This window comes from Cetorhinus maximus, chromosome 2, assembly GCF_964194155.1.
Source record: "Cetorhinus maximus chromosome 2, sCetMax3.hap1.1, whole genome shotgun sequence".
Taxonomy (NCBI): domain Eukaryota; kingdom Metazoa; phylum Chordata; class Chondrichthyes; order Lamniformes; family Cetorhinidae; genus Cetorhinus; species Cetorhinus maximus.
Genome location: NC_135880.1, coordinates 223554353 through 223568902, shown reverse-complemented (window position 1 = coordinate 223568902; position 14550 = coordinate 223554353). Strand labels below are relative to the sequence as shown.

Here is a 14550-nt window from a genome sequence, read left to right as displayed (position 1 = left end):
GTGAAACTTTGATCCAAGCGTTTAAGTGTTTCCAGAATTCTTAGTGTTACTATCAGCTAGTCATCAAGTCTGATTTAAGGTCATTTATAAAATAACTAATCAATATAGAATATCAGCAATGGACAAGTTCAAGAAGATACTTTCACAGTATAACAAAAACAGTTGCATAAGAGGAACTTTAAATGTTACCAGAAGGCCATTGTCAACTATGTCAACAGAACCATGCAGCAAGTTATCAATCCCATCCCAGAATTTTGCAAATTGCTACAAACTGCTGAAACTGTGGGTTTAGTGGAGACCTGCACTCCAATATCAAAGCATGAATTTATTCAGGTTCAGTTACTTGAACCCGGAGATAAGTTATGGTCAACTCTTGGCTCCCTTTAATCTAAGTTATTTGATAAATCACACTAAATTAGCACTTAGCTACTGATTTTTCCAGTCATTTGTTAGCCATTTTTTTCAACTCAAAAAATAACTTACATTAATGAGACTATGTGGGCAATATCAGACTTTCAACAAATTGTACCACAGCACTTAACCTTTCATGAAGGAATTGTAATACATCAATTGTGCAACACTTGCAGGGATGGCACACTAATGAGAACAGCAGCTCTGCAAAACAAAAAGCATCCTAACCAACCCAGCAGCTACTGTTGGGACTTAAATGCACCAAGCTAAGTTAATTAACACCACAATGCAGTTAACCAAACCAAAAAATACCAAACACAAGTATTTATGAAAAGAACAAAATTCACCTGAATAAGTTCTTATAACTCCAACCTCTTAAAATAGAAAGGGTTAGCAGCGCAAGTATTGCAACAGTCTCCAAATCATTCATGAGATAAGCTTTTTTTTAAAAAATAAATCGTTCATGGGATGTGGGCACCACCAGCAAGACCATCATTTACGTCTCTCATTGCCCTTGAGAAGATGGCGATGAGCCATCTTCTTGAATCACTGCAGTGTGTATTGCACCATGACACCCTGTACTGCCAGGTAGAAAGTTTCATACTGTACCATGGAACCAAAATATGGCAGCTTAAAATTCCACACATCGCAGAAATATTAGTAGGAGTGTCTCTAAAAATTCCTGCACAACTCTCCCTTTTTTTAAAAGTTCATTCACAGGATATGGGTGTCACTGGCAAGGCCAGCATTTATTGCCCATCCCAACTGTCCTTGAGGAAACAGAACTGCCCTTCCTGAATCCAGCCAGTTGCTTGCTAGGTCAATTTGGAGGGCAGTTAAGAGTCCAGCATAATGCTGCAGATCTGGAGTCATTCAGATATAGGCCAGACTGGGTAAGGGTGACAGATTCCCTTCCCTAAAGGCCATTTGCAAACCAGTTAAGATTTTACCACAATCCGTGCACAAGCCATATTTTTCATACAAATGCATACAACAATGCCTTATTCTATGATTTCATTGGGAACCTATGTTTCAAGATGCCCCAATTTTGAGTTGGAACAAATTTCTTGTTAAGAATAAGTTATAAATAATGCATTCACTGCTTCATATCGTTTTTTTAAAAAGCCAGCAAGTTGCATGTTCTTCCAAACTGTACATCTTAAGTGTGATGATTGGCAACAGACCACCTTGAAGTCCAAAACTGACTTTTTAAAATGCTATACTTACAGAACTGGTGTGAGGTCCTTGTAAGATTGGACTATCCCGAGCAAGTGCCACTATCACTTTGCTCTTTTCTCCAGCCCAATGGACAACCATTTGATTGTGAGAATCATTGAGGTTCACCTGCAACAAAACAATGAGGCAACATTAATATTCAATCAATCAATCAATATGCAAGTTGCATTAGAAGTGCACTTACAAATATTGCAAACTGATGCTGACATTTCGCAAATACAAAATAGGCTCAATTAATAGCTTACTTTATAATGCACCAATGCTTTTATGTTTCCTATTTTCACTAAAGAATCTGAAGTAACATTTGCCAGTTCAAGTACAAAAATAATTCCATATTTCAGCATTAAGAGTCTCGTGCTGCATTCAAAAGATAAGGAAAAGCCTGAAGATATAAATCTGAGCATGAGTGTGAACATGGCACTGAGTGCAAGCATTTTCTGCCCAGAATCTTACTAGCACAGTAAAATACAATCTTACATTATTTCAAATGCCTGATTAACTCAACTAGTAGTAGGTAACCAGAATGCACACAGCTGATTGTTATGCTCAAAGAAACACAAATCTATTAAAATGCACACATCTCTCCACTGGTCTTTTTTCCTTCATTATAAGGGCAATTTTGAAATGTCCCAAGGTCATGAATGGCACTACCTAAATGCAAGTCTTTTTCTCTCCTGATTACATGACTGTAACCAGGTCATTGGAGAGTAACGTAACGTACAAGTTTTACCTCCTGCAAGGGGGAGATGGTGACAGTGGTAACGTGCTCAATTAGTAATCGAAAGGCCAGGTTAATACTCTGGGTTCAAATTTAAATTCACTTAATAAATCTGGAATGTGAAGCTAGTCTCTGTGATGGTGGCCATGAAACCATTATCATAATTTTGTTCACTAATGTCCTTTAGGGAAGGAAATCCCAGTCTGGCCTACATGTGGTTGACTCAGCATTTATTGCAATTTAAGAATCACATGTGGCTAGACCAAGTAAGGACAGCAGATTTCCTTCCCTACAGGGCATCAGTGAACCAAATGGGTTTTTAATGACAATCAACAATGGTTTCATGGTCATCATTAGACTTTTAATTCCAGATTTTTTTATTGAATTCAAATCCACCATCTGCCGTGCCAGGATTCAAACCTAGGTCCCAGAGCATTCCCGTGGGTCTCTGGATTACTAGCCTAATGACAATACCACTACGCCATTACCTCCTCTGCCCACAGAAATGGCCTAACAAGCCACTCTGATGCGCACATCCCATGGAGGAATAAAAAAACAAGCTAAGGAGCACAAAATTTGAATAGCCTTGGCACAAATGTTGCATATTAAGATTTTAAAAAGGTACTATGAAGAACACATCTATTATCCATCAAGAAAAGGGATCATAGGCTCTTCCTGATGAACAGGCATTTGATAGCATTCTCACTTTGCATGCAAATTCAAACTCCATTTGAGCACAATAAGTCAAGCTGATGCTTCAGTGAAATCCTGAGGCTTTTTTTGTAATGGCAGTCCAATAACAAAACTTGTGTGTCATCACACTGCCTTGTTTCTGCATCATGTCTGCATCAGAGGTGGAAAGATCTGAAAACTGTCTGGGGGTTTCCAAAAGGCACTTCCCAGGATCATGGTCAAACTATGCATACAATTTTTGCATCCGTCTGTTTCATGCTTTGGACTGTTGAAATACCAATTTATCAGCTTAAATCTTGGAAACAATTACCTATTGCTGATGCCATTTTACTAGGGCCTGCACTCTAAAATCAAGACAGACATCTTAAAATGCTTCACCTACAGAAGACAATGGGCTGAATAACCCACTCCACACCAGCCCACCTTACAGCCATAATGTGCTGCCAGTAGGCTAAACAAAAGCAGAGTGGGACTTCTGCCCTTCACTGGGGTTTAGCCAGCAGCTCCATTCCTGGCAGTGCCAAAGCAGGTTAGTGGTCACTACCGGGGCTGCAAGAGGAAGGCAGCCCATGGATTCCCAGGACCAGAAAAGTCTCAGGTCTCGGGCAGGGGTTCAGTTTAAGGCTAGGTGAGTAGAAAGAAGAAGGGGGTTCTATCTTCAGGACACTGCCCCAAAAGATAGAAATCCCCCCTTCCTTCGACTAAATTTACAAAAGACTGCCTGGTCCTGCCCAGCTGCCCACATCAAACAAACATTTTATGGCATGGGCAGCGTATCATCACTGGTTTAGTTACAACCCTAATTGACCTGTTTAAATATGTGGTCAGGCCGATTTCAGCCCTCGCCCTATTTTATACACCCCCACTGCCGAAAACATGCCAAACACAGCCCAACTTGTGTCCAATTAAAAATCTCGATTCTCCAGTTGAAGCTTCTACAAAATACCAATAAAAAGCAGAAATAAAAATTCAACAAGTTTCCCCAACTAAAGCACCCCAAACAATTAGAATATTTTTTTTCCTCCCCAGTACTGCACTCTTCCCTATGGGGATTATCCTACAGGCTGGTTTCCTTCCAGTATTAAGTTCTGGATTAGTTGAAACATTTATTTTTTTATTTTCTTGCTCCTCTCAATTCACCTCCATCCTCTAGCCACCCATCCTCCTTTCTCTAGACACCCATCCATCGCAAAATGCTAAACATGCCAAGATTTTAGATATTTTCTATGAAAATACATCGACTTTTCCAAGCAATTTTACAGCTAAAACATAATAAAAACCTAATCTTCATGATGGAGGAGGAAGAGGGATTCATTAACTGCTGCTGCCTGGAAAGCCATACGAGCTACTTTAACACTTCTAGATTATCACCCACTCTCTGCAGTTGGTGAATAGAGATCGCATTTGCTACTCCAAATTACAACTTAGCTCAGTTCTGATGCCAGTTCAGGAAAAACTATAGGTGGCCTGTAACTACTAAGCGTAAACAAGTTCCGTATAGTTTTCAGACCTGTAAAAAATGAATGCAAAAAAACACTGTAGCAAACAAGTTAGGCTCCCATAACATGCTATGCAGTCATCCAAAAAAACATATTTCAGAAAGCAGCCTGTACCTCTGCTAAACTTTGGCAAGCCAGATCCCAAGTAGAAGGCTGTTTGTCCAGAGATAGGATCAGACTCAATTGTGATGCACCCAAACAGTAAAATAACCTGTTAACACTCGGCCCACATATGAAAGAAAGAAAACCCTTCTACTACATCAGGTATCACCAATAGATTTACAGCAAAGTACTTTTCATGTGTAGTCACTTTTGTAATGTGACAGCCAAATAGTGCACAGCAAGATCCCACAACAGCACCACGATATTGACTAGATGTTCTGCTTTAATGATGTCAGCTGAGGGATAAATATTTGACAGCACACCAGGGCAAACTCTCCTTTGGATAGTGCCATGGGGTGTTTTACATCCACCTGAGGGGGCAGAAACACCTTAGTTTAACATCTCATTCAAAGGCACTGTAGCAGACTGTCACCCAAACTGTATGTCTCTGGCATATCACTTGAACACAACTGAACCACAGTTAATACATGAACAGCAGCAACTTAGACAAGGTACCAGAGGCTGATCAAGATCCATGCCTCAGTACTTTCAGGAGAGGAGAATTACAATCTTTTTTTTTTAAATGCTATATTCTGTCATAATAAAAAGCAAAAGGAGTAGAAAGCAAGCATTTCCTCCCTACCAGCCCAGGACAGGAGCAGCAAATTAAAAGGTATAAGATGAAGTTTTTAAATGTGCAGGTCTCCCCTCTGGATATATTTTTAAACAAACACATTGAGCAATAGTTTGCCTTTGCCACAGAATTTTCAATTTGCCAAAGATTAAAATTAACCTCATACAACTGGAAAACACCAATTAATAAAGAAAGACAATCTTATGAACTGGAGTGCTACAATTACAGTATATTGTCACAGCATTATCACAACCATTTCCCCAGTATCAACTTACATCTTATTTTCTTTGGCAAAGAGTTTTTGCTGAAAAAGGATGCTATAGTGGCAAGTACATAGAGGATTCATTGTCAAATGCTTTTTATTTTTTCCTACCTCATCACCCTAACAAAAACAAAAAGCACCAAGAAATACTGTTCAAGATACTTATGAATTCAAGTTAACAATGAAGAGAAGACAGTGGAGTCATGTTAGTTCCGCTTTCAATTTACATTGTGCTCATTACATGATAGGTAAATTTACACAGGTGAGTGTGGGGTAGGGAATGAATGAGGCAAAGTTCCAACACAAGGAGGGCTTTGAGGACAAGGAGAGTTCTAGCAACTGGAGACAAAATGACCCAAGTGGCCATGGGTGGTGGGAGTTGGAAATGAGAAATGGGTCACTGTTTAGAGTTCTAGAGGACAGGTGCAGCAATATCAGGCAAAACAGAAAGAGCAACAACCTTAAACTCCCACCTCTGGAACAAGAAGCCTTAGCAAGAACATGAGTGATGAGGATGAGCAAACTGTTTGCAGCATTCTGGAATAATTCAGTTTATGAAAGCTGGAAGCAGAAGGCCAAAATCCTATCTGCAAAGCATTTGCTCCCTAGCCCAGCTTTTCAGCTTTCATTCTTTTAATTACATAATAGAACCAAACATTAGAGAAATAACAGTCAGGACTAACATTCCTATTTTTTGGGAAATATCAGTATCCCACATTAACAGAACTCAATCTGAAAACTGAACATGTCCTATAAATAATATCAATCCTCTCTCTGAACATTTATCAACAATTCAAGTTTTTCCAGCTGTATTGGCCTTCTTCTCCCAGTTCATTCCATAATCGAGAGCAAACACTTGCAGACAAGAGAGAGCACAAATGAGAGAGAGAGAGAGAGAGAGAAATATTTAGGCACAAAACTCCAGAATTAGAACCAGGAGAGAGTTCTTCAGTGGCTAACTGTCAGGGGAAAATATGTAGAAAAGGAGAGAAGGTTGTGTGTAAGGGTAGGCATTTTGAGATCTAATAAGTGTGAAATGTCTTCAGCATCGTCCTTTGAAGACAGCAGCTTGAGGTAAAGAAAACTCACTTTGAATTCTACTTGTTCAGGGTATCAGGTTTCTTTGCCTGTCTTTAAAATCTGTGTGTCTTACAGTTGCCTTAATGAAAGTGTAACCAGGAGTGAGATTGATTAAGGGATTTAGAAGTTATCATAGTAGTAATTTGTAGATCTATGTATGTATTTAGAAATCATTTCTCTTAAGAAATGTTTAACCTAGTTTTGTAAAAACCTAAAAGACTTGGTGGCCTTATTACTACTGAATTCAAGGCATGCATCTCAAAATTTATACAAACTGCCAAACAAGTTGTGGCAGTTGTTTCAAGTTTCCCTTTGGGATTTGAACAACTCAGCATTTACCATCTGCTGTGTCATAACACTATGCTTCAGATGCTAATGATGCCGGTGTTAAACAGGGAATTTACAACCGAGAGACGGTTGGAGGAGATTTGAAGGAACAACCTTGCCAGAAGTGAGCAAAAGGTGCAAAAAAATCTCATCTTTGAAACAGTTCTCAGACCAAGTGACTAAACTCCCAATTTCTGATAAGTATTGACTTTAGTTTTGGAGTGTAAGTCAAATGGGTAGAAGGAAATTTGAGTTGGAAGTTCTGTTTAGAATACAAATAACTGAATTCTTTGCACTTTAAAGTAACTGACAATTTAAAGGTAGTGTAGTTATTAGCATCAATATTCATTTATTTTTGTGTAGTAAAATTGTTTTGATTTAAACTGTGAACCTTGTGGCTTCAATCTTAGTAAATACCTGAGTTTTCAGATTCTTAAAAAAAGTAAACAAACATGTTACAGGTCTCGACCGAGATCGTAGCCTCCTGTAATGTTTTTAATCACATTAAATGGACAAGGACTACGTTCTGAAATGGCCTAGCAAGCCATTCAGTTCAAGGGCAATTGAGGATGGGCAACAAGTGCTGGCCTTGCCAGTGGATGCCCATATCCATGGAATAAAAAAAATTCCATTAACAGAACAGAAACACAATTACCATAAGACCATAAGAGCAGAAATTAGGCCATTCAGCCCATCGAATCTGCTCCGCCATTCAATCATGGCTGATAAGTTTCTCAACCCCATTCTCCCACCATCTCCCCATAACCTTTGATCCCCTTACCAATCAAGAACCTATCTATCTCCGTCTTAAATACACTCAATGACCTAGCCTCCACAGCCTTCTGTGGCAATGAATTCCATAGATTCACCACTCTCTGGCTAAAGAAGTTTCTCCTCATCTCTGTTCTAAAAGGTCTTCCCTTTACTCTGAGGCTGTGCCCTCGGGTCCTAGTCTCTTCTAATGGAAACATCTTCCCCACGTCCACTCTATCCAGGCCTTTCAGTATTCTGTAAGTTTCAATCAGATGCCCCCTCATCCTTCTAAACTCCATCGAGTATAGACCCAGAGTCTCAAACATTCCTCATGTGTTAAGCCTTTCATTCCTGGGATCATTCTCGTGAACCTCCTCTGGACGCTCTCCAGGGCCAGAACATCCTTCCTGAGATACAGGGCCCAAAATTGCTCACAATATTCTAAAGGTGGTCTGACCAGAGCCTTATAAAGCCTCAGCAGCACATCCCTGCTTTTATATTCTAGTCCTCTCGAAATAAATGCCAACATTGCATTTGCCTTCCTAACTACTGACTCAACCTGCAAGTTAACCTTAAGAGAATCCTGGACTAGGACTCCCAAGTCCCTTTGCACTCCAGACTTCTGAATTCTCTCCCCAATTAGAAAATAGTCTATGCCTCTATTCTTCCTACCAAAGTGCATGACCTCACACTTCCCCACGTTGTATTCCATCTGCCACTTCTTTGCCCATTCTCCTAACCTGTCCAAATCTTTCTGCAGCCTCCCCGCCTCCTCAATACTACCTGTCCCTCCACCTATCTTTGTATCATCTGCAAACTTAGCCAGGATGCCCTCAGTTCCTTCATTTAGATCATTAATATATAAAGTGAAAAGTTGTGGTCCCAACACTGACCCCTGCGGAACTCCACTAGTCACCGGCCGCCATCCTGAGAAGGACCCCCTTATCCCCACTCTCTGCCACCTGCCTGACAGCCAATCTTCTATCCATGCTAGTACCTTGCCTCTAACACCATGAGCTCTTATCTTACTGAGCAGCCTCCTGTGCGGCACCTTGTCAAAGGCCTTCTGGAAGTCCAAGTAGATAACATCCATTGGCTCTCCTTTGTCTAACCTACTCGTTACCTCCTCAAAGAATTCTAACAGATTTGTCAGGCATGACCTCCCCCTTGATGAAACCATGCTGACTTTGCCCGATTTTACCATGCACTTCCAAGTATTCTGAAATCTCATCCTTAATAATGGACTCTAAAATCTTACCAACTACCGACGTCAGGCTAATTGGCCTGTAATTTCCCATCTTTTGCCTCACTCCCTTCTTAAGCAGGGGGGTTACATTAGCAATTTTCCAGTCCTCTGGGACCCTCCCTCACTCCAGTGATTCCTGAAAGATCACCACTAACGCCTCCACTATCTCTTCAGCTATCTCCTTCAGAACTCTGGGGTGTAATCCATCTGGTCCAGGTGATTTATCCACCTTCAGACCTTTCAGTTTTCCTAGCACCTTCTCCTTGGTAATGGCCACCATACTCACCTCTGCCCCCCGATTCTCTTGAACTTTGCGTCAGTCTTCACAGTGGAAGACACGAGTGACATCCCCAAAGTACCTATTCAGTTCCTCCGCCATTTCTTTGTTCCCCACTACTACTTCTCCAGCGTCATTTTCCAGCGGCCCAATGTCCACTTTTGCCTCTCTCTTACCCTTTATATATCTAAAAAAACTCTTGCAATCTTCTTTTATATTACTGGCTAGTTTACCCTCATATTTAATCTTCTCCCTCCTTATTTCTTTTTTAGTTGTCCTTAACTTACTTTACACAACATCTATGGCAAAACAAAACTTTTTCATAATCAAAACCACCAAGATCAGAGTATATGAACAAGAGGCCAAATTTAGAGGAATGAAGTGGTCTTAGTGGGGGTCATAGGAAGCGAATGAAAGGGAGAGAAAAGGCATGAAAGGATTTATACACTTGGGTAGAGGCATTATATGAGGCATTAGGGACTGGTGATGGGTGAGCATGTCTTGGCATGGGTTAGGATACAGGCTGAAGAGTTTTGGGCAACCTGAAGTATATGGATAATGGACGATAAGAAGGTGGCTGAGAGAGGACTGGAAATGTTGAATTTGGAAGTGACCTTGTAGGTCACTCATCCATGAACAAACACTGATTATATGTAGAAAAAAAACCACCCAGTTGGCTGGCAACATAAGCAAAGTGAGAATAAGATGATAGGTTATTCTGGTAGTACATGGTCATTACCTTGAAGAAGCATATCAGTTGGAATTCTGCTACTAAAAAAGTGAGAACTCACTCCAATGGCTGATTGTTGCAATAAAAGGACACCAATGAAGTGAATGTTCCAAACACTACGCTGTTGGTCAATTCTTTTTTCAAGAAGTAAAGCTGCTTTCCAGATCAACTTCTCATCAAGAGAAAAAAAAATAGAAAATTGTATGACTGCTTATCAAGGGTACATTGGCGGCTTAGCCTCAGTGATTTTTCGTTGGCAGGAACTCTGTTTGTATTGTAATGAAACAAACCACAGGCTGAATTGGCCTCTTGAGGAATACTATTTTCATCAGTTTATCTTGGATAAGTGCTGAGGGTTATCTGTTGTGAAACCCAATACTCCCAGTGGAACTTTCAACAGTTCAAAGGGATATTTGAAGATGGAATCTCTGATGTCATTTAGTTGGGCATATTTTGTCCAAGCGTTTTACTCCAGGACTTGCAAGGGCCAATTTTCAATTGGTGTGAAAGATTTTGGATATTTATAAGGAATGAGCTAGAAACCCTGGATTGTTCAAAGAGCAGAATTTGATTAAATATATTAAAAAGGGTAAAACACAATTATTAAACAGATCATTTAGAAGGTATCCTGGGAAGGATGACCAATTTCAAAAGGTTATTACTATTTCAGACTGTCTCAACTAGCCTTGGAAACAATGTATTTTTCAGAGATAAGCAGAGCTTAAAGATAAAAGCAATTGCTCAGCTAGGACTAGGAGGAGAAACCATGAAAGACTGTCTCATGTATTTTCAAACCGCTTTTGCGTCAGCGAAATATGGGGGAAGAGCTTTGCCAGCAAGGCTGTAAAAGCAGCCAGTTTACAAGACTAGTCAGATGAACACCAAGGTCAGAGAGAATTAAACTCTCAAGTCTCCCAAAGCAAATGAATTTATCCAGAGTCTGGAGTTGTACCGTTGACTTAAGGTTGTATGCATCTCTCCCTATAAACCTGTTTTAGTTAGAAAAAAGTTTGAAGCCCTGATTGATCTTAACCCTGATTACCTTAGTGGAAAGAGCATTAGTTAAAAAATACAATAAAGGTATACATCTAAATGATTAACTAGTGTTAATATTGCCAGACTGCTAAAGAGCTAATAGTAGTCAGTTTTGTGGGCCAGCTTATTTGTATAATTATTCACCAATTCAGGTATGGACTTGAAGACACAGGAAATGGACAACAGTTTGAGAGACTTAAATACAGGCTAATGGAGAGTATCACAATGGGATAAAAATTTTCAATAGTTCAAATAAGCATTGTAACTAATTTTAGTCATGGCTAAATGGACACAAGATTAAGAAGTGTTACTGACCAGAAGGGGGGCAGAGGGATTAATTTAAACAGTACTAATTTCCACTCTCATCACTTGTCCATAAACAGAAAGGTGTTTTGATTAGTTTCCCTCTTTATAAGCGGTGACGTATTTCACAACCCTTGGTTTTGGTGTGATCCAATTTTCTATTTATAAACTCACAGTAAATAAGAAATAGGATGATGAACTCAAAAGGGTTAGTTAATTTGCACACATTAAACACAAAAAGAAAGTTCACAATGGCCCCCTCACTTCAGATTGTAAAGTCATGGGCAGATAAAATAAATATTTACAGTACAGAGGAAGGAAATATTGTTTCCCATGGGTTCCAGAGTCCAGAATCAAAAACCAAAGAGGAATTCTTTCACAGAGGTTGGCAGACTGAAAACCGATGTTGTAGAGTTACCTTTTTCGGTGGTATTGACTTCATACAATGAGATAGACACAGATGAATCAACCTTGTAGGCAAAGACACAGAATTTCCAACAGAAGCAGTGTAGATGGGACCAGGTGTTCAACCCTGGCAGAGCTCCTTTTCTGTGAGGCTATTATTCAGGCGGTAAACCGCAGACTGTGACTGTGCAGTTCAACAAGGCAATATTACTTGTTCCACAAGCCAGAGGCCCATGTCACATGACTCCCACCTCTCCACCATCTTTGACAAAAGGATATGCATCTATTCTCTGGATTCCAATGACTGGTAAATGTCTCAGCCATTAGGAATTGAAAAGAAGGTTGTGGGGCCTTTGACATGGCAGACAATCCATCTCCTTCTAACCAGCCTGGGTTAAATATAGATGGCCTTCGTATAGCTCTCTGAAGTTGAGCTGTACAGTCCACAGGAGGCCATTAGTGGCTCATCAGGTAATGAGGTGCGAGTTTTCCTAAAACTGCCAAGCAGGTTCTTTTGTTCAGGGGTCACAGACAGATTCCGCCATTTTAAAAAAGGTCTTTGTTCAGTTTTTAAAAAAATAGAAATAGCAATGAGCATATTTACGTATTTTATAAAAAAGATATGCAGTGTGAGGTCTTAGTGCCTTAGGAGGTAAAGGCAAAAATTGGGAAAGAAATAATCTGACTTGAGGGTTAGTTACTGTCCTAGTCCTATGGTGCATATTAGGAGATGGTACAGCGCTACATCTGGCTCTCTATTGAGGGAACTGTAGATTCTTCACCTCAACTGTTACCTAGTTGGTATAAAAAGTACTTGCCAAGATTTGTTAGTCTTGCTTTGTCCGATCACTTGTGCAGGTAGTTTTTCACTTGCCAATTTCTTTTCCTCTCTTAAGACCCTCCTTCAAACCCACCCTTTGTCAAAAATTGATGCAGAACCAATGCTGCTCTGAAGATGTTGGAATGTTTTCAATGCATTATATAAATGCAAGCTGTTGATATCTTTAGAGTTTTAGAAATCAGAATAAAAACTAAAGATTGGAGGAACATGAACACAACACTAAATTCTAAAAGGAATGTACAAAGATGAGCACTTCAATTAGTATCTTATAATTTGTAGTAGAAAAAAAATCATTAATGAGGGCTTTGTGAAGAGAGTAACTATGAAATACTTCACTGCTCTTCCCATATATAAAAAAGGGGCAATCAGAAGGACTTTAAGAGCAAGGTCAAATCTGACAAGTCTAATGTGGTTCTTAATAAAAACCAAATGGATTGAGCAAAGAAACAATGATACATTGCTACTTGGATATTAGCAAGCCTTTGCTAGTGCCACAAGACTGGAAAGAAAAAGAGAGAGGAAGGGAAGGGTTGATCATTTGAAGTGAATCAGAGAAATAAAGGGTAGTTTATACATAAAGCTGCATCAACATGAAAGATGGCTTGTCAGCCTCCTCAGGGATCAGAGTTCAGGCTACCATGGAATACACTGTAGAAATAATTTAGAAGCAGAGACAGGACAATGCTAGTTTTAATCTGGGCATTGAGGGGAACACAGACAAAACAAGAATAGAGCTGGACAGATGATGGGGTGACAAGGGCCATTTGAAAAGGTGCTGAGATGCAAATAAAAGCTAAAAATGGTATTATTCTATCTGTAACCGCAAACTGCTGGTCACAGGAAGAAGTGCAAGAAAGGGATCCTGGTGTGTATAGCTTGCAGATGTGAAGGACAGCTTAGGGACTAAAAAGATGAGCACAAAAATCAGGAAATAAGCTCTAGTTTGGTGTACAACTCCAATCTATAAAAAGGAACTATAAAAGGAAATACATCACACCAGATGGTCATCCTTTGCCATGCTCTATAAACAGATACCTTGGATTGATAAAAGCAAAGAACTGCGGATGCTGGAAATCCAAAACAAAAACAGAAACAGAAATACCTGGAAAAACTCAGCAGGTCTGGCAGCATTGGCGGAGAAGAGCACAGTTGACGTTTCGAGTCCTCACCAACCTTGAAGGGTCATGAGGACTCGAAACGTCAACTGTGCTCTTCTCCGCCGATGCTGCCAGACCTGCTGAGTTTTTCCAGGTATTTCTGTTTCTGTTTTTGTTTTGGATTGATGATTTACAAGGTGAAGCTATGGAAACCGAGAATGCTTGAATAGTAAAAGCAACACAAGAAACTAAGTTCCTAAAAACGATTTGGATTAATTCAATCTCTGTTACAATAAGAAGTTCCGCAAAGCGGGGATGGACTCTAATCTAAACAACCTACCTCCCACCTGCTTCGGAGCTTAATTATTTTACACAAGAGGGAGCTGACTTGTACAGAAGAGATAATAGAACTGGATTATAGGAACAGAGTAGTATGCTTTACTTATTAAACTTTTGTTGAAATTCACATGTTCATTATCAGGTGTTCTGATTCTATATCTAAAATTCAACTCTACCAACTATAAGTCCTCAATTTCAATTAACAGAAGCTATGCATTTTGAATTTTCGTTGCATTATAATGCTCTGAAGTAGGACAGGTAACTATGGGGATTACCTCAAAAGCAACATTAAAATATCTACATAGGTCAGTGCTCAAAAAAGCAACCACCTGGCTTGGTTGATTGGCTGATAAAATTAAAAACACAAAAATAGATAACCTCAAGTGGGAAAGGACAAGATTTTTTTTTTTGAGGCCAAACTTTACAACATTATAGTTACAGATTAATATACACAAAACTGCTTCTTTATAATACTAAGAAATTAGCTAATTCAACAGAAATATGCCATAGGCATCAGTGAACTGAAGTCAACCTCATGCCAGACAACAAATCTATTCAATGA

At 39.6% G+C, this 14550-nt stretch overlaps 1 protein-coding gene across 1 annotated transcript in view; it reads right to left on the bottom strand.

The window, feature by feature from the left end:
- sorl1 (sortilin-related receptor, L(DLR class) A repeats containing) overlaps positions 1-14550 on the bottom strand; it is a 203602-nt gene that overhangs the window by 162960 nt on the left and 26092 nt on the right. The window contains exon 2 of the mRNA XM_078533063.1: positions 1639-1755. Coding sequence (XP_078389189.1) covers positions 1639-1755 — 117 coding nt within the window. The remainder of the gene's footprint in view (positions 1-1638; positions 1756-14550) is intronic.